The 20,955-nt window shown below is 37.9% G+C and overlaps 2 protein-coding genes across 6 annotated transcripts; one reads left to right on the forward strand and one right to left on the reverse strand.

Moving 5' to 3' along the window:
- Positions 1-9,577: 9,577 nt before the first annotated feature.
- Positions 9,578-12,405, forward strand: LOC122400298 (DNA helicase MCM9-like). Its single transcript, XM_043401684.1, has 12 exons — positions 9,578-9,712; positions 9,770-9,911; positions 10,022-10,183; positions 10,254-10,379; positions 10,458-10,564; positions 10,636-10,849; positions 10,931-11,006; positions 11,081-11,238; positions 11,319-11,698; positions 11,768-11,977; positions 12,050-12,204; positions 12,322-12,405. The coding sequence occupies exons 1-12, from the start codon at positions 9,618-9,620 to the stop codon at positions 12,372-12,374; spliced, it is 1,878 nt and encodes a 625-aa protein (XP_043257619.1). The 5' UTR covers positions 9,578-9,617; the 3' UTR covers positions 12,375-12,405.
- LOC122400299 (secretory carrier-associated membrane protein 5) lies at positions 11,095-15,662 on the reverse strand. 5 transcript variants are annotated; one of them, XM_043401688.1, is made up of 8 exons: positions 15,455-15,662; positions 14,726-15,008; positions 14,510-14,638; positions 14,272-14,428; positions 14,103-14,204; positions 13,906-14,032; positions 13,628-13,830; positions 11,095-11,227 (listed from the first exon to the last, which is right to left on the reverse strand). In XM_043401688.1, exons 1-7 carry the CDS (start codon positions 15,509-15,511, stop codon positions 13,663-13,665), a joined length of 1,023 nt encoding a protein of 340 aa, XP_043257623.1. In that variant the 5' UTR covers positions 15,512-15,662; the 3' UTR covers positions 11,095-11,227; positions 13,628-13,662. The 5 variants fall into 5 exon arrangements, with proteins under 5 accessions (XP_043257623.1, XP_043257621.1, XP_043257622.1 ...); XM_043401686.1 differs by having other exon boundaries at positions 11,100-11,230; XM_043401687.1 differs by having other exon boundaries at positions 11,138-11,267.
- Positions 15,663-20,955: the final 5,293 nt, after the last annotated feature.

Consider the following 20,955-nt stretch of genomic DNA (forward strand, 5'->3'; position numbering starts at 1 on the left):
AGTAATTACGAATTTCGCTGAAGGCATTTATCAGGTTTCGCTGTAAATTTTACGTTCGTACGTTAACAAATACGCGGAGGAGCAAAGGTGTGCGTGAAGTAGAAAACGTTTGGTCGGTCGACAATTTTTTTTAAACAAAGACCTTTTCTCGAAAGTATCTTACGATTCGAGGATCCAAGATATTCTCAGACTATCGCATACGTCTCGTAGAAAGACAAAAGACGAATTAAAATCCAATCGAACCGTTGTTAATAATACGGTCAAACGATACGTTACGATGTTACCAGTCGGCAAATTAAATTCAATTAATTTCGTCCAAGTTTGTTGCGCGGCCGACCTAAAAATTGCGATCGTGCGGACCCTGTAATTAAATCGACCGTTCCCCGGAAATAATTGGCTGTATAATTGACCGGCGGACAGGCCGTGTAAATAATTACCTGGCCGGTTCCGTCGAACAGTAGGTAAATAATTCTGGAGCTCGCCAATACGATCTTTCAGAGTTATTGAACAAAGATAAAGAGACGGCGAAGCTATTAACAACGACGCGCGATTAACATTTCGAATCAGCGGAAGTAATTCAGCTTTGCTCGACACATCGACGACTCTCGAAAGAATTGATTTAAAATTAAGCGGGAAATATTCATCGTGAAAATAATGTTCGTAAAAACATTTACTCTACACGACCTTGTTTACAGAGTACAAGCATTTTTGTATTTAAATAATTCTCGTTATCGATTAGCGCGCGAAATATTGGAATATTTAGAAAATAATCATCTATCGACTGTATACGATCCCAATTAATGGAAGCATCAACATCAGTTTATCGTTATTGGAGCATTTTTTATAACTGGAAAATTAACTTGCGAAAAATACACCAACTTTTTGACGAACGAGTCAAATGAATCATTGGTGAACGTCCAGCTCGAAATTGGGTTTCATGTGTGATTCCTGCTCGTTTCAGTCGTTTGACGAGACAATTTTTATATAAACGACTTCCAAATGAATGAATTTGAAGGATCTATCGCTTGGCTACCTCGATCCCTAAAAGGGGGTAAATTGAATGGAAAAATTCGTACCTGAAGCTATCGTTTGGAGCATTTTCTTGAACCTTTGAACGGCGAAAATTGTGAAAATTTCTATTCAACGTGTTGTAAACATTCGATTAAGGATCGTAATTTTCCTCGTTTACAGAAAACAGAACTAGGACGCCAGAAATAATATGTTGATTAGAAGAGCTAAAATTGAACTCCGACCCAACGTGCGATCCCACCGACGGGATAACGTGCAAAATAACAAAAGAAAAGAAACGGGGGCCGGGGGATAGAGGGACTATTATGTCTCTGGTGCAACGGTACGTCTTGGCGAATTCTATTCGCAGCCCCGGCGCAGATAATATCACGTATGCCAGTCTGTGCGTTAATCACGTAATAGTGGGTGGCACTTGAATTCGAGAGAAAGCGTCTACAATTTGCAGGTCGACGGTATAATAATGGAGAGAGGCCGGGTAGAACGCGGGGAAGTTCAGCTGCTCGGATTCCCTCTCTCTGGTCGCCTCCGCTACTTCTATTTATAATCCTATTCTCTTTATAAGTGCACAAGTGCGAAACGGTCTTGCGTGGCTCCAAATTAGCCTCGTTATCACGATATAATTAGATACGGCCCGCGGTTCCGACATGAAATTCGCCGGGGTCCCGATGTAATAACATTTCAACGATACTACCGATTTATTTTCCGCTCTTCCGTCCGCGCGTCCGGGCTCGCTTCGTTGGAATTTATTCGCGATTTCGGGACTCTCCCGCCCGGGTTGCTCGGGGTCTCGAAAAATTATCGGCGGTAATAAATTCCAATCCGTTCGTTCAAACGTTAGAAAACTTTTATTTACTGCAGGATTTTGTGAATATTTTTAATGTCTGCGCGATATTGTAAGTGGCGCGATGATCTTTTGACAAAGACGACCGACATTTTTGTAATTATGCGTCATTCTGAAGTGATCTCGAACCTTCGAGAGGGTGTTGGAAGTGGGAGATTCTCACCCTTGTGTTTCGAAAGACACGAGCCCGGTAACTATCTAGTCACCGAACCAGTAACATTTACAGTGATTGTCACTTAAAATTGCATTCAGTCGATTTCCATTTATGAATCGTAAAATTCAGAATAAGTGACTAAAATACATATACAGGTACAAGTAGGCATCTTATAACACGGTTTCGCTATAACACGATTCATAAATTGCGAGAACCCTCCTACAACACGATTTCGCTTTAACACAAGAAAATTACGAAAACCTTTGTACAACACTGTACTTCTACAGCACTGGATAACATGATTTTTGCTTAACATATTTAAAAACTAAATTACCTTAAAATAATGACGCGATGGAACAATGAACTATAGTGGCTTTACATGAAAATATACAGGATGTTCGGCCAACCCTGGGAAAAATTTTAATGAGGCGATTCTAGAGGCTAAAATAGGACGAAAGTCAATAATACCAATTTGTTGATGGAGGCTTCGTTAAAAAGTTATTAACGTTTACAGTTCCTCCTGTCCTGAATTTTTTTCTCGAAAATGCGCAGGATTTCGGGGGTATGTCTATTCACCAAAAATGATTGTATCTGACCACCGCAACCAAAAATAATTTATTTAGAACGACTAGAAATTTTTTAATTTTGTCGAAAAATTTCACACCTCGAATTTTTTTTCTCGAAAGTACGTATGATTTCGGGGGTATGTCTATTGACCAAAAATGATTGTAATTGACCCAGGCAACCAAAAATAATTTTTTTAGAATGATTTAAAATTTTTCAATTTTGCCAAAAATGTGTCCCCCTATTGAATTTTTTTCTCGAAACTGCGTAGGATTTCAGGGATATATCTATTCACCAAAAATGATTGTAATTGATCCCTGCAACCGAAAATAATTTTTTCAGCACGAATTGAATCTTTTCAATTTCGCCGAAAAATTTCAGCACCTACCCTTGTCGATTTTTCTTAAAAATTCGTTTTTCATTTTTAGTAATTTTATTTGACTCCCTACAGAAAAGTTGTCTAATACTTCTTTGTAGATACCTATGAGCTCTACTTTAGAAAAAAGTTTCAATAAGATACGTTCATTATTGTAGGAGTTATGGCCGTTTGAAAATTGGACCATTTTCATGGGGTTTTTCTCATTTTGCGAGGTCAAGGAACAACTTTTCGAATATTTTTAGAATTTTTACATATTCTTCACCAAAATACTTGTTCTTTGCCTTTTGAAACATTAAAATCCCCCTATCCGTTCAGAAGTTATGACATTTTAAAGATTCTCACATTAGATTTTCGGTCAGGAATTTTTTTTTCGAAAATACGAAGGATTTCGGGGGTATGTATAATAACCAAAAATGATTGCAATTGACCCCCACAACCAAAAATAATGTTTCAGAATGATTTGAAATTTTTTAATTTAATTTTTGAATAACTTTTTAACGAAACCTCAATCAAGAAAATGATATTCTTGATTTTCGTCTTATTTTGGCCTCTAGAATCTCCCATTCAAATTTTTCCCAGGGGTGGCCGAACACCCTGTATAAACAAATTATAATTTATTAAATTAAGGTTGCATTGAATTAAAATAATATGCTTATGTAGTATTAAAAAAAAATATTTGTTTTTAATAAGTTTTCGGAACGTAATGTCGGATAATTAGGGAAATGTTTTAAGAACTTTAGGGCAGTTATTCGGTAGCCAGCTTTGAACCACGTAAAAATTATACTGCGAGTCGTTGTTGTAATTAAAATTATTTAAAAATCCCATTTCTTCAGTACTTTGCTTTGAATTATTTTTTAATATATTCAAAGGGACCCATTTGCCCATTACATTATCTATGAATACTAAATTTCTAATGTCATTTACCCCATGTTTCAAGACTTATTAATGAAGATCGGCTGTATCGCTAGGTATACGATTTTAAATGACCCTGTAAACATATTTACCGTCGTTAACCTGTGGCTATCGTTTATTTTTATACTTTCCCCGAGTCACCGGGTCATCCTCTACATTACGATTTTATCTTCCGTGCACCGTAACGTAATCGTGCGAAAGGAAAAGACGATAGTTGCAGCTACGAGGACGAAGGACCGTCGTGTCGGTGAAGGAAATTGGAGGGCACGGGAGAGAAGCGGGAGAAATTTCGAAACTTCCCCGGCGATATCCAAGGGGGTGGGGGGCAATTCGTCCGAAAATCGGTCGCTTAAGGGGGTCTTCTACTGTGAAGGCTGTTTTTTTCAGCTTTCTTTCGGAATTTTTTTTGAGGAATAATAGAAACACACACAGTTATAACTTTTATATCGAGTGTATTAATTATTGAACTTTGTTTACAAATTTTTGTAAAGCATAATAATAACAATAATTAGCTTTATAGCACTGGAATGATGACCATGTATAAAAAATGTTGACGGATGGCGCCCATGATTGACGATTGTTTATTCATCTGAAATTGAAAAATCAAATAGCATTTTAATATGTAGATCTATGGCTATCGTGTGAACTAGAATTAAATAAAAATATTCAAATTTGAACATTTGACAAAGCTTTTAAGAAAAAAGTCAATTCTTCGTATTTTTTTTTCAACCTTTTAAGCTACAGAACAAGAAATTAGTAAAATATTTCAATTATCCTAGTTCACACGAAAACTAGAGGTGTATGAAAGATGTGTACGAAATTATAGCGAAATCGGTTGAAGACTTTTTGAGATATCGTGGGCGCCGCTTCAAGAAAATGCGTTTCGAGAAAAACGCGTTTGAAGTTCAAGTACGTATGACACAAAGATAATTTTACTTACCATTAATCTGCAATGCCTGGACCATACAGTACACCTTCAGTTTCTTCCTGGAAGTCATGCAGAAGTGAATTTTCTTCTCGATTTTGAATCCGAGATTTTTTGACGAAGTCAGACGATTTTCGTTCGGAGCGGTATAGGCGAGCGTTGTCACGGTGCGTCGAATATGTGCAAGAATTGGTGCCAATTTTCAATCCCATTGTTTTCATAATTTTTAATACTCCTTCAAATCCATCGTTAAAAATGATGACTGCCAAAAAAGTAGCTATTTCAACCACCTTAGGCCCAGAATGAATATGTTTTGGGGGGAATGTCCAAATTAGGGAATTCAATTACTCGTTATTATTTTGGGTCTCAGCTCCCAAGCATCTGATTAATAAATCATCTTTTGATAAGTCTTCGTAAATCGGCTTAATTATTTCTAAAACTTGACTTTTTAAAGGAACTCTAGAGTGGTTAAAATTCTTGAGGAGTCCTAAAGCTTCTGCTTTACGCCATTTGCACCAGCTGATTTCACCCTTCGGGCAATAATCGTGCTGCGGATTATCATCAGAAGAACTGCAGTGATAAAAAGAAGCTCAAATCTCTCTCTTCATATCATCTATTGAATCAGGATGCCGTCGTATGGCTAAGCCATAGAAATTCGTCAATTCACCAAAGACTTTTTGAGTTAGTTTACCGTGTCCTTTTCCACCGATTCCCTTGTGATTTTTTTTAATGTTGCGAAGTCTCGTGCACATCCTCTTTTCTACATGACCTACGCACTCCTTTTTCACAACTTGTTTTTCATCTGTATACGGATTAGCATTCAAAATACCTCTGAATGTTTTGCTATCTCCGTCTCCAACGTATGTTAGGTACTTTACGCCATGTTTCTCCATAGAACGTAAAAACATTTCAATAATAGCGTCAATTTCCATTTTACCAGAGCTGCCATTATGATTTATGGAACAATCCTTGTGGTTCGATAACCATTCTTCGTGGAATTGGAGTTTTGGAGTTTTCAGTTTCTCGAAATATCAACAATTGTCGCGTACTGCACCGACTAAGCGAACGTTCTTAGAAAGTTCACATATTGTTCACATATGTAATTGTCAATTGTCACAATTGCGTCTGATATGAAAAAAGACTCGGTTGTTCATAAGCAGAAATCATAATAAACACAAGTACATGACCGAAGAATGACATAATATTGAGGAGGAACGCACGACAGCACCCGCCACCAGCGCGCTCCGAACACCTATTTCGTTCTACGCCTACAACATCTGAACGGCATCGAATTTCAAAAAATCCATTTAGCCACGTATTCTACATGAGTTTTAGATGTTATTCATGTAAAAAAAAAAAAAATGAATTTTTTTGACCCGACACAGTAGAAGACCCCCTTAACGAAAGGGCGAAGAGATCTTTGGCGTGTGGGGGTTCGTCGAACGAGGGCCTCCGGGACGCGTGTACCGAGGCTGATTATAGCGCAGGCCAGGTGGTCCGGGTCAGGCAAAGACTGACTTAGAGGCCGCGCCTCGGTACCCGTGGTAATCCTTTGATTACAGCGTGTTTCGAGCCTCGGCTGAATCACGAGGACGCGCGCGTAAGGTGATATTCCTGAATGGCGGGGCCGGAAGCCGAAACCGGGCCGCATAAAGGAGGATATACAACGGAACGAGGGCGAGAGAGCTAGGACCGGCGCGGTGGGGCGCGTACACGTATAGCTGGGATAGCCCGGTGCTGATGCAGGATACACGGGAACGAGCCAGCATAGCGCATCCGGTGTACTCTCGGGTAATGAAATACAGTAACATTATATCCGCGATATTCATCCGCGATGCGGATGGCAAGCCGCGGTGTACCGTTACACAGAGAACGTTCGGCCGTGCATACGACGCGACGCAACATGCGTGTCACGTCCTGGGAATACGTGTCCAAGGGTATCGCGTACCGTCTGAATTAATCAGGATTCGGGGAAGCCCGCGAGACGACGATGGGGGCGCGAGCAATTAAGAAAGAGGCCAAGAAGCTTAACGGGACCGACCATGGACCGCCCACGCGCCAACTTTTTTATGGCTCGTTCTAGCAAAAATGATAGTTCCGCGAACGGACAGAATTGTCGCACTTTCTTTTTTTTTTTGCTCGTTCTCTCGAATGCATCGTGAAACGTGGCACCGCATCGAACGATATCCACTTACACGCGAACGGCTGACCATACGGAAGCGCCATAAAGCTAATGATCCCTAAGTGATCCGTACCACGACGACATGATGACTGTTGTGTTAGGGAGGATGGGATTACAACCGAATAGAATGGAACGGGATGGAACATCCCATCATTATCCAATGATCTACGTCTCTTTAGCGACGTGCATTGCCACACCTCTTTGCCTGCGACGGTCAGAAAGTCGCTACACGATTTGCCTTTCGTCGACTGCTCTTAACAGAAAATCCAGTTTTAAGATGCATATTATAATATGAAATCGCGTATAATGGGTTCGAGTTAACACTGAATCTACCAAAATCAAATAACCGTTTTTAAAACTTGGTTTAAAATTTCTAACATACAATGTTATTTTAGCGCCATTTAACTTCCCGACTTTTCTTATAGTATAACGTGCAATGAATTTTACAATATTCACTTCTAATCTTATTGTTTATTTTTTGAGAAAAATATATAGTCTGCCTTGCCTACCACGACCGGTTGAATGATTTATATATTTCTGTAAATAACTGGACAAAATTTGATATCAAATTCGAGTTAGCTTCCAATAAAAATCACGTGCGATCAACGACCTTCCCTAAGACGTAGTAAGAGGTTCATTGATCTCGCGATGTAAACAAACACTTCGAACAACCCTTTGTGGTGCTGCTGGCTGAGGGTAGAATCTCGGGAAAATTTCGTAGGAGAGCAGAAAAGAAAGGATGGAGCACATTTCGTCAGGACCTGCTGGTGGACTCATCACTTGGATATTGAGAAGTTGTTCGAAGAATGTATATATAGCAACCGAGGGGTCGGTCGAGCGCTTGTGAGAGCGCGACCCCTCTGGTGGCGAGCATGGGAGGCGACGCCACACCTTATATCTCCGGAACTAGCCACCGCATCGACTTGAAAATAAAATCGCTATATCCCCGAAACTAATTAGGCTATCGACTTGTACAAACGCTCGTTTTAAAGGGCATTTCATCCTCTATCCAATGACTATACCAACTACTATAATTTATGCTGTCTTCTATGTTTATTTTCACATTTACTTTGATGCTATATACATAAAGAAGTTTCAGCAATTCCTATTGAATTTCTATATAACGCCACGCCCAGCCACATCGTACTCAATAGTACGCGTACCAAATTTATTTATCGAGAATAACTATAAAACTAGTCTGCAACGCATACTACGAATCGGTGCCTTATCTAAAAGAGTGAAAGAATAGAAAACTAGTGCTAGTGCGTAGGTAAATTTTAAAAGGAATAAATTAACTCCCAAGCTTTAAATATTAAAAGCAAACGCTAGCTAAAGATAATGGTTAGAGGACACGATTGTTGCAATTTGATTGGTATATCCAATATCGCGTTTCACCAGTGAGTTTAACGTTATCACCACGCTACTTGTCTCGAGCGAGCTCACGCGTATAACGACCTCGAAGACGAATCCTGCGAGGCTTGCTTTACCAAACGTTCCACGGTGTTAACGTATCAGTATGTTTGCCGTCTAAACCACGGTATACCGCAAGATCGTGCCGGCTATCCATCAAGCTCTATATCCGGAGTATAGGATGGCCACCTGTATCTCGCTAAACAAGATTTACCTCGCTATAGATCATCGAGTGCGTGATCGAGTGGTGTTCCCTAGTACGTTCCACGAAAGAAACAATTAGTCCCGGAAGGATAATGGGTACATCGGCTGTCTAGAGGAGGTGATATCAATCGCAGGAAACGCTAGATTTCAGACAACGGACGTCCCTTCTATGGGGCTTCCCAGTCGAATCAACAGAGCTGACGACGTCGAAGATAAATCAAAGCTCTTTAATAGACATTTTGAACGGTACTTATCGGGATTATCAAATTGATCGAACGTAATTTGTAGGCAAAACTATTTATTTCAGCGCGTTTACAGGCACATACACGTTTATGTATATCCGCTACAAACGCACGATTAATGGAACGTTAGAATTGCCCATTGAAAAGTAGACACAGAAAAGGTTTCCGGTGTTGCGGAGTAAGTTTTACCGCAGAATTCCGTGCAAAACCACGGGAACAGAATTACGAGATGGACACAGGGAGACGCGAGAATCGATTAATGGGTGAAATGGCAGTGCGGTTTCACGACAAGTAACAGATATACTATCTTTTTTATGAAACTGGCACGAAGGTAGAGAAATTCGTAAAATATAGAATTTTAGGCCGTAAAATGATTTACGAAGGTCATTCGATAAATAAAAAAAGAAAAGCAAATTATGTAAATTATTTGAATGTACGTACCTCTTACCATTCACTTGACAATGAATTCTTTAATAAAATCCTTTCGAGAAGTGTACTTTTAGAAAAGCAATGGCCTGCTAAGAGATTTTTGGTTTTCGATAATATTACACCACTCGAAATTGTTATTTATCTGTGGGTCTACTAAAGAATGTTAACTGTTTTTTCCAATTGAAAAATCTATCGAATTGACGCGTTCCAAATTTCTAGTCAATGGTGACGAGCATGTGACTGACAGTTCTGGCGGGAGATCTATGGCGCCGAGCACGTGCGAATGGCGTCATACACAAGACACGTGTTGTAACCACGAATCGTGTCCATAGAGTAAACGTTCAAGATGTTAGAAAATTATTTACTAAAGAATCATTTGGGTGACTTGGAGGAGATTTTAAACGCAATGGACGTCAATATTTTCTATTCGATCCACGTAAAGTGAGTGAGTTTTAAATGCGTTTGTTTAATAGTAACCTATGGGAGGTCGTTTTGCAGTTTTGTATCGCTATTCGAAGCAGACGCCGATGTAGCGCAAAAAATTCTGCGTTACCCTAGGCATTATTTGCCAATGTGCGATGAGGCAGCAATAAAAACACAAGAACAAATAGCAAAGCCAGAGCAAAGTGTGAAGAAAAGAGTAATAACAAATTACCATAATTAGTGACATAAAATATAGATATACTTTGAGTTGTGTGCTGCATTAGATAATTTCATTATTCCAAATGTTAATTTAAATGCCATGGACAGGTACGTATCAGAGTTACAGCCGTACCAGTCACGGTGGACCAAGGGCAGATAGGACAACTGGTTTCAACCAGTGGCATTGCGGTGAAAATATCACAGCCAACTGTGCTAAAGCTTACTCAAAGATACAGTTGTAAAAAGTGCAAACATGTCGCTCTTATTAAAGTATGTTGTGCATGTTATAGGATTTCATCTTAAGCCAGATACTTTTGTATTAAATATTATCCCTTTGTAGTACCAGTGGGAAATACAAAACTTTATAGATATTTCTGAATGCGAATCTTGTCATGCAACAAAATTAACAACCCTCACAGATTTTGATCTAGAAGATTCATCTGATTATCAGGAGATAAGAATTCAAGTACATCATTTGACTCGACAATTACTTTACTATTCATTGCTTTGTTAGCTTTTCTAACTTTCAAGTATTCTTAATTAGGATAAAGGCAGAGTAGACACCAACAGGTCTTTTGCTGAAGAAATGCAGATCATCTTATTGGATGATTTGGTAGATAAGTGTAGGCCAGGGGATAATATTGAAATTAGGTGAATTTTTCTTACTTGTACATTTTAATAATAAAAGTAAAATTTCTTGATTAACAAACGTACATTTTTAGTGGTGTAGTTGTACGGATATGGGGACAATTAGAAGTAGGCGAGCGTTCGGAAGCAACGACCATTATGTTAGCAAACAGTGTCTCGGTACGTCGTAAATTATCCGAAACAGCGTCTACCCAAGAGATGAGAGACATTTTCAAGAATTATTGGAAGCAATATACTGATAATCCTTTACTTGGTAGAGATAATATTTTAGCATCAATTTGCCCCCAGGTAGAGCAGTTTAAAGCATAACACTTACTATAAAAAAACATAAATACAGAGATTTATAACCACCATTGTAATTACTCGTAGCTTTATGGGATGTATACAGCAAAATTAGCGTTGGCTATCGTTCTAGCTGGTGGTGTGCCAAAGTGTAATGAAAGCGGTAATTATCTATTGCATTCTTTTATTATATGTTCTCGATACAAAATATACTTAATATTAGACAAAAAAATAAAGGGTCACGGGTACGAGGTGAGCCACATCTTCTTTTAATCGGCGATCCCGGAACTGGCAAGTCGCAATTGCTTCGCGCGGCGTCCCGTCTGGCTGCAAGATCGGTTCTTACAACCGGCATTGGATCAACAGCAGCTGGACTTACAGCGACTGCTGTTAGAGTTAGTTAGCTTAATGCGCGATCTTTTCTCTGTAATAATTAACATTTAAAGCATTCTCGTTTCACATATGCATTATGTAGGATTCGGACGGTTGGCATTTGGAAGCTGGAGCCTTGGTGTTAGCTGATGGCGGAGTCTGTTGCGTAGATGAGTTCACGACAATGAGTTCACAGGATAGGACTTCCGTGCACGAGGCCATGGAACAACAAACGATATCAATTGCCAAAGCTGGGTTAGTAAGTACGCTAAACTCTAGATGTTCGGTCATTGCAGCTATTAATCCAAACGGCGGCCAATTTAATGACGAAGAAGAATGGGAGACGAACTTAGGGAATCCCCTTTTGTCACGGTTTGATTTAATACTTCTTTTAAAAGACAACAGAAACCCGGAATGGGACAAACTGACGTCAGATCACATTTTGAGAGCCGCTTACGAAATTAGAGAAAACACAGCACAAACGTAATCAAAATTTTCTAGTTTTTGTGTTTCGTTTTTATTTATCGTTTCAAGCAGTTTTTATTTTATCAGACATTCGAAAAATCATATTGAGCTTTTGAAATCAGAAGGTCTCTGGAAAGAAGACACTTTACGAGAGTATTTGGCGTATATACATTCTTTGCATCCGGTATTGACGAAAGAAGCTGAACAGGTTCTTAGGGCGGCTTATCTTTATCATAGATCTCACCCAGATAGAAGGGAAGAGAGAACAACAGTACGACTTCTAGATAGTCTTATTAGGTACAAAGAGACAAACATCTTTGAAGAAATGTTATAATTTCTTTGAAAACATTTGAAAATAATTTTCTTCAGATTAGCTGAAGGCCACGCGAAATTAATGTATAAATCAAAAATTGAACTTATGGATGCCGTATACGTAGTTAAATTAATTGGAACAGAAACTACCTTCGAGACAGATCTCGGTTGTCCGTTTCCAACAGATCCTATGGCGGTATACAGGACTGAAGGTATATAGTGTATTATTTTCGTATTAATTAAGTGACTCGTATTGTAATTACTAGAATCGATCATAACCTTGTCTAATCGCGTTCAAAAGTTGATCCATGACGTTTCCCTGATTCCAGCTAAAAAGTTATTACGGATCATTGGCTTAGAACAGCTGATAAATTTGTTGTAAATATTTCCAAAAACGTAAAACCTGTGATCGATTAGTCCGATAAAACAAATTTTTTTTATGAGCAAACTAAATCTTTTATTTGTCACTTTTTATGTTACCGCTTACATAAGTACAAATATACCAGCATATTTATAAAATTTAAACAACTTTCTGTTTATACAAAACGAATTACATACTCTATTGTTCATTGTTATGTAATAAAGGTATATAATAATCATTGTAATCAAGTTAAACATTGTTTTTTTTTATGTAAAAATATATTTAGAGGGCATAATCTGTTTGATTTAAATTTCAACAAATAACAAGGTCTTAACCCTTTTTTTCATATCCCGAACATTTACTTGATATCGATTTTCCAGTTCAATAAGACGATTCGATACACCGAATAAAGTAACAGCAACGATATAACCCAATTTTTCATAGTCTATAAATAATTTATCGATAATTAATAAATAATTAAACATGCGTAAAAGTCATATTTTAAAATATCCTTTACATGTATATGTATATACCTTAAACTTTACAAAGTGATATAATACTTTAAGGACCTAAATAACAAGTACTTAATAAAGAAAGGCCATATAATACACAATGCAAGGAATGTATAGGACATTTAGGAGTAGATAGAGAACATTAATAATATGTGTCTAATAGATAATTAAATTAACGCATATCGATCAACAATTGAAATTAACTCTATACTAATGGACATAACCATTCAAGTTATTTTGATTTTCAGCAAACCGAGTGCTTTTCATTAATAAACCACAACATGATAACATCATAAAATAATGTCACTAAAGTAAAAAAACTAGCAAATATATTTATGTATATAGAAGCAATAATACAAGAATTAGTGATATGGTTATTAATAGCTCACTCTTATTAGATGATAAATAATTTGATGACATTCGTTAGTTAATAAAAACGAAACGCGGCATACAATTTGCATATTAGATGACACGCACATTACGCGATAATCACATTTGAAGTTATTATTGCGGAAAAAAAAATAATACACGTTACTTTTTAAGCTTTCGTAAAAGTATGGGTTCGTATTTATGAATCGATCAATAAATTATACAGTTTCGTTAAAAAAAGCATGCATATACAGTATTTAATAAAATAATGACTCTAAATAGGTAAATACAGCTTTTCAATGTAAGAATAGATTTTCCGTGAAACATTATAGTTTCATGTATGCATTAAAACTAAGAACTATCGGTTTACTGAGCGGTAAGAGGTTAGGATACCTGAAGAATAAATTCTGTAGAGTTGCGTAATCATCTTAATAGCGTGGTTGATTAGCAGCGTTAGCCATCTGGGCGCGGACAGCTCTTTCACCGACATCACTTGCTACATTTTGCACATGTTCGTTGCGCAAAAATGTTGTAGCAAATTCTTGTTGCGCTTTCGACATACTCACAGCATCAAGAGAACGATAAATACGATGGATCTATGGGAAATATATTCGGTTTCTTACTTGAAACATATGACTTTATGATAGAAACAAGATTTCCAAGGTACCAACCTTGGTCAATAGTAGGAAATCACCGCACGCGGCAAGAACAAAACAAAAGGCAACAAAGAGTAGTACAAGGCCAACAAAGATTCCTTTGACCGATGAGTCAAACATTGTAATTGCCGTTATTATACCGCTATAAATTTCAAAAATTCAAAATCAAAATGTTGCAAATATAAGTTCGTTTTTAAAGATAAAAATCTTACCAAGTTCCAAAACCGGGAATACCAATGGCTTGGATCGCTGTTACAATTAATTGAAAGAAAAATACGAAGAAAAATACCATAAAGTTGAACGAGCTGTCATTTCTAAAATGGAAAATCATTTTAATTAAATAACAAATGTCAAATTATTAATATAGTAGAAAATACGTACTTGAAAGCTCTGTATGCAGGTCTAAACCAGCATAAAAAGGAGAACGGTGTAAACAGTATGAGGAATAATATTCCAAGACCGAACGTTGAGAATTTTTCATTACATAATATTAATATAAATCCACCAATAACATTCAAGACCAACACACAGCCATGGACTGTAATTTAAAAATAAAGAATATTTTGGACTTTGTTTCAGAGAACAACTATTATATCAATGTTTAATACATCGGACTTACACATCCATAAACGATACAGTTGCCTGACCACCTTCTGGAACTCTGATTGAATCTCAACCTCTATATCTTGGTAGAAACAAGGTTGGAAGCAACATTTGTCAGGCAAAGGTGGCCAATTGTTCCGTTTTGCTTTAATGTCAAGAATTTTTTATTAATATATTTATTTTTTATTAATAAATATATAGAATATATTATTAATTAAATACTCAAACTTACGATAATATAGGGTATTTCTCATGTCTTCTGTACTTGCTTTCAATTCTGGCTCTGTTTCATTAACAGTTGGCCGAGTAGGAGCATATGGAGGTGGTGGAGTTTTTGGAACGGATGGAAAAAGTGTCGCTGGTTGCTGGGTGGTTCCAATTCCATCATAAATTGGAGGATTTGCAGCACCTCTAACTTGTCCAGTCCCTTGTGTGCCTTGCTCTGCAAAAGGATTATAATCCTCCAAACCTCTACTAGCTGGTGTAGAGGCTACGGCTCTCTTAATTGCAGGATCCTGATTGAATTGAATCAATTAACAAATAAAACAGATTTACATACAGTTATGATCACTGTATGTTCATAAATTGGACAGTTTTATATATAGAATTAATGGTATGTAATGTATTTCTTTATTTGATACATGTTAATGATATTATAAATATGATTTGATTGATAATTACAAATTTACATATTACAGAATATAGTGAAAAATGTATTTGACTGAAACAGTTTCTTCAATATTCTTTCTGGTACAAATAAAACTAAATATATATGTGAAAAAATATAATATAGAAATATTATTAAATGATACGCGGTGAGACGCAATAAACATATACATTATTTAGCTTCCTCAAGAAAATGTAACTAAATTACAAATATTTAATTTCCATTTGACAGTTCTGCACGCAATATTGAAAGAAGCAGTGCATGCCTTGTTATAGCCTGCATTAAAATACTCACCGAAAATGGATCATTGATATTCGGTTCCCCGAAGGGATTCTCATCAAAACCAGACATCTTACTCGATGTTCACCAAAGCACTTTACAACGTACCGTTTAAAATTAATAAGACTTTGATACACTCAAAATAATCTTATCTAAACTTGCCTATACTTGATAATCCATTTCGTTGCAATTTCATACGATATCGCCGGTAGAGCAGTCGGGGAACATAATAGCCGTATGTGAACCAGTGATGCCAGATTGAGCACCGGGTGCACTACTCACACTATGCCAGATCACGCGTACGTGAGCTCGTGGAGTATCGGAAAGTCGACAAAGGCAAGCTGACGCATGCCCTCTTTCTCGATTCTCCGAAGCTGCCCGAAGTAATTTCGGACCGCCTCGTGGAAGTCGAGAGAGGAAGGCTCGCATTTGCCTTCTCGCTCTTGAACAACTGAAATTCGACCTCACGTCAACGACATACGATTCTAAGTCTCCACTGCCCAGGAAATTTTTACTTTCCGACCTATGTAGGCGCACATAAGCAAAGTACTATAATTAACAAAAATTTTGTGAAATTTTTCTTACGGAAATACACGTTTAAAGACCTCCTAATCATATTTTAACTATTGAAGAAAAAGAAATTTTTTTTTATTATTCCTATGTATGAGCGTACATATGTATATCATTTCAGATGTCACTTCTGATATATCTGGCAACGTATAACCATTACTACTGGCTACTGCCAGCCTCTCGCAGCCTCTGTTGGCTTCTGCTGGCCTCTGCTAACCTCTGCCAGCATGTGCGGACTTCTGCCTGCCTCTGCTGGCCTCTGCTGACCGCTGCTGACCACTTCTGATACTTCCGACAACGTATGCCGATTACTACTTGTTACTGCCTGCCCCTGTTGGTCTCTGCTTGCCACTGCTTGCCACTGCTGACCCCTACTGACCACTGCTGACCACTGCTGACCCCTACTGACCACTGCTGACACTTGTTAACAACTTCTGCCATGATATATATGTATTAAAACATTGTATAATGTAAATCTATGGCAATAAATGATATAATTACAAAGAATTCCATGTGTTCTCATCATTTTTTACCTTTCTTTTCCTCTCCAAATCATTACCTTAGTTATAAGACTCCCTGAAACTCCTTGGTTTCCCTGAACCCACTAGGAAGTCCTGAAACTCAGAACTTTGCTAAAAATTCAGGGTTTCCAAGAATTTTCGGCGTTTCCAAGAAATTCCAGGACTTTCCAATTGTTTCAGGACTTTCCAGCTGTTTCAGGACTTTCCAGCTGGTTCGGGATTTCCAAAGTGGTTTCAAAATTCGAAGGAGTTTCAGGACTTCCCAGTTGTTTCAGGGCTTTCCAGCTGTTTCAGGACTTTCCAGTTGTTTCAGGACTTCCCAGTTGTTTCAGGACTTTTTGACGAAAAAAATGAATTCTCGATTTTGCCAACAGGTACGAGAGCTGACAAATTCTGGACACTTTGGAAATCCGGAAATGTTCTGGGCAGTTTGGGATTAAAGTTTTTATTGGAAAAACGGAAAGAAAGGTAAAAATGATGAGAACACATAGAATTCTTTGAAATTATATCATTTATTGCCATAGATTTACATTATACAAAGTTTTAATACATATATATCATGGCAGAAGTTGTCAACAAGGCTCAGTAGTGGTCAGCAGAGGTCAGCAGGGGTCAGCAGGGGACAGGAGAAGCCTGCAGAGGTAAGCAGAGACCAGCAGGGGCAGGCAGTAACAAGTAGTAATCGTTATACGTTGTCGGAAGTATCAGGAGTGGTCAGCAGCGGTCAGCATAGGCCAGCGGAGGTTGGCAGAAGTCAGTAGTAATCGTTATACGTTGTCAGAAATATAAGCGGTGGTCAGCAGAAGCCAGTAGAGGCCGGGAGACGTTGCCATTAGCCTGTAGTAATCGTTATACGTTGTCAGAAGTATCAGGAGTGGTCAGCAGCGGTCAGCATAGGCCAGCGGAGGTTGGCAGAAGTCAGTAGAAATCGTTATACGTTGTCAGAAATATAAGCGGTGGTCAGCAGAGGCCAGCAGAGGCTGGGAGAGGCTAGCAGTAGCTAGTTGCAATCGTTATACGTTGCACGAAGTACCAGGAGTGGTCAGCACCGATCAGCAGTAGCCAGCAGTGGCAAGCAGAAACCAGCAGAGGCAACCAATAGCAAGTTCTAATCGTCATACGTTGTCAGAAGTATGAGGAATGGTCAGCACCGGTCAGCAGTAGCCAGCAGTGGCAAGCAGAAACCAGCAGAGGCAACCAATAGCAAGTTCTAATCGTCATACGTTGTCAGAAGTATGAGGAATGGTCAGCAGCGGTCAGCAGAGGCCGGCGGAGGTTGGCAGAAGTCAGTAGTAATCGTTATACGTTGTCAGAAATATAAGCGGTGGTCAGCAGAGGCCAGCAGAAACCAGTAGAGACCGCGAGACGTTGCCAGTAGCCCATAGTAATCGTTATACGTTGTCAGAAGTATAAGGAGTGGTCAGCAGCGGCCAGCAGAGGCCAGCGGAGGACTGTAGGAAAATTCAAAAGTGAGCCTTTCTCTCTCGACTCCCGCGAGGCGGTCCGAAATTACTTCGAGCAGCATCGGAGAATCGAGAAAGAGGGCATGTTTGCCTTTGTCGGCTTTCCGAAACTCCACGAGGTCACCTACGCGTGATCTGGCATGTGTGAGTAGGGCATCGTCGATGCTTTTCTGACACCTCTAATGTGGGCTAATGTCACGTCTATCAATAGTGGCGTTAGGTACGTTTCACAGAACGCAATATGATATTAAAGGGCGTTTTCAAGGCGATGGTTGAAAATTCTTAACACTAAACCTACCAGCACTTCATATATATCCATTCCTACTATGGCCGGTCAAATGACCAGTCTTTCTTTTTCTCTTTTACGAGGCAACGTACTTCTAATTTTTTCATTATATGTATAGAGAATTGTGTTACGAAGTTTATTAGATATCCTTCTCTTGTATGTCTGATATTTTCTCTTAAAACATTGAATTATAAGAACCTGTACAAAAATATTCGATACTTCTACTCTGAACGTGCATTAGTACTTTAATAGTATTAGTAAATTAGTAATTTTCATCGGATGTAAGATAAAACGCTCTTGAAAACAAATTTTCTTTCAAGTCGATACCATAGTTAATTCCAGAGAAAGCAATTATTTAAAATGTAGTGTATTGTATACAAATTTAAATGCATTTTCAATTAAATAAACAATTTATGATCCAGTTTGATCACACACCAGTCGTATGATCAATAGGAAGTGCTGAAACTTCTTTGAGTATATGGCGTCAAAGTAAATGTAAAAATAAACATAGAAGACAGCATAAATTATAGTAGTTGGTATAGTCATTGGAAAGAGGATGAAATGCCCTTTAAAACGAGCGTTCGAACAAGTCGATAGCTTTATTAGTTCCGGAGATATAGCGATTTTAGTTTCATGTCGACGCGGTGGCTAGTTCCGGAGATATAAGGGTCCGAAGCGTTTGTTTACGTTTCATTGAGATCAATGACCTCGCGCTGGCGAAAATAGTAAACAGTGCGAATTAAATTCTTGGACATATTACGCCGAAACTAGGTCACTCTGTCGCGAGTCACGTACGAGAAAGAGAGATACGACGCGACGCGTCAGACGGAGACAGAGATAGTCAAATTAAGAAAAATACCCTTTTACATAAATTACGATATCTCGAGAACGGAAAGTTGGATCGACATAAACCAAAAGCCATTTTAAAGGGGAGGCCTTGCCGCTTCTATCAATGGCTCAATAATTAATAAAACACTAGTCGTTTCGGAACTGCGCGCGTCTAAAGTTTAACTATTTTTAATACTCGTTGTTAGGCTGTTGTAAGACAGTCGAAACTGAAGATTCTCTCCTTTCGTCTTTTCTATACATATATTTACTATTTTTATCGGAAGCTAACTCGAATCTGATACAAAATTTTGCCCAGTTATTTACAAAAATATATAAATCATTCAACCGGTCGTGGTAGACAAGACAGACTACATATTTTTCTCAGAAAAGAAACAATAAGAATAGACGTGAACATTGTAAAATTCATTGTATGTATAACAAAAGTCGTGAAGTTAAATGGCGCTAAAATAATATTGCGTGTTAGAAATTCTAAACGAAATTTAAAAAACGGTCATTTGGCTAGTCGCGGTAGGTTCAGTGTTAAAGAATAAGTCCGTTCACGAAATACAGTCCGATCGAAATATTTCTAAACAATTAAGCATATCGCTTAAAACGTGTCATGAAACCAGGAAACGTATTAGGATTTGAAAAATTGAAATTTGGTTGAAAATTTAAAATTGAAAATTGGTGCTAGGAATTGCAGAGATAGTAGGAGCAGTGGAAGTTAGAGTTGCAGTTGTGATTGAAGGACTACTTGCAAGAATAGTTGCACTAGTAGATGTAATAATAGATAAAGTAATAGTAGAAATTACATTAATTATAGAAGTACCAGTAGCCTCAGCAGTAGTAACAATAAAAATAGCAGCTGCAGTTGCAATAACAGTAGTACTAATAACGATAGTAACATTAACAACTGCAGTAGATTATGCCAGCTACAGTGATCCTCTTACAAACACAGTAAAGATTCCCGAATTAGAATCAACGAGAAATTCAATTGCCACTCGTCGCAATTAACGTCTATTCTGTACCATGCAACAGTAGTTTCGGGTAAAAATGGACGACAGGTAACCGAAAGGAAAAGCGCACGTTGGTTCTCTTTTACTATCGTTAAAGATTTATTTCATAATATTACACCAACAACTATTATTGAATTTTTATATAATAATAATTAATAGATAATAATAATAATAATATTAATAATAATTAATAGATGATAATAGTAATAAAAATAAACATAATAATAATAATAATAATAATTATAAAGACAATAATAATTTTCTTTTTTTACTGCTTGAAAAATACGAATGAACGCTTACATACATACATTAATTAATTGCAATGTCTTACAATTAATGCAATAATAGCCTAAAGACGCGACGCGCGTTAGAAAATATGTCGACATTGTTCGCCATATATGTATATATATTTGTAGAATTATATATCATTTCTTTTACTCTCTCTTCTTCGTTTTTCAATCTGGGTCGCGTGAATCGATCGTCCTCTTTTTTTGTTTTTTTTTTCTTTTTTTTGTTTGTTTGTTTGTTTTGCTACAACGCCTTGAACCGTCTATCCTCGGTTACTTTCCGTCGTCAACACACACGAGTGGAATGCTCGACCGCGGCAAGTTCGTCAACCGGTCTAGCGTTCGAAAATCGTTTCTCGGCTACAGCGACAAAGAAGTCACAGGTGCGCAATTACGAGCGAAGCCTCCGTCGCGGAAGTTTCATACATACTATGCTACATACGTTTAAATACACATCAACCTCCGATCGATCGATCGTTCGTTCTTCGTCATCATATTCCCTGTCATTTCCAATCTCCTCTTTCCATTCTCGGTCGCATTTTCAT

This window comes from Colletes gigas, unplaced genomic scaffold (genome assembly GCF_013123115.1).
Source record: "Colletes gigas isolate AHSC1104 unplaced genomic scaffold, ASM1312311v1 Colletes_gigas_Sc00016, whole genome shotgun sequence".
NCBI lineage: Eukaryota > Metazoa > Arthropoda > Insecta > Hymenoptera > Colletidae > Colletes > Colletes gigas.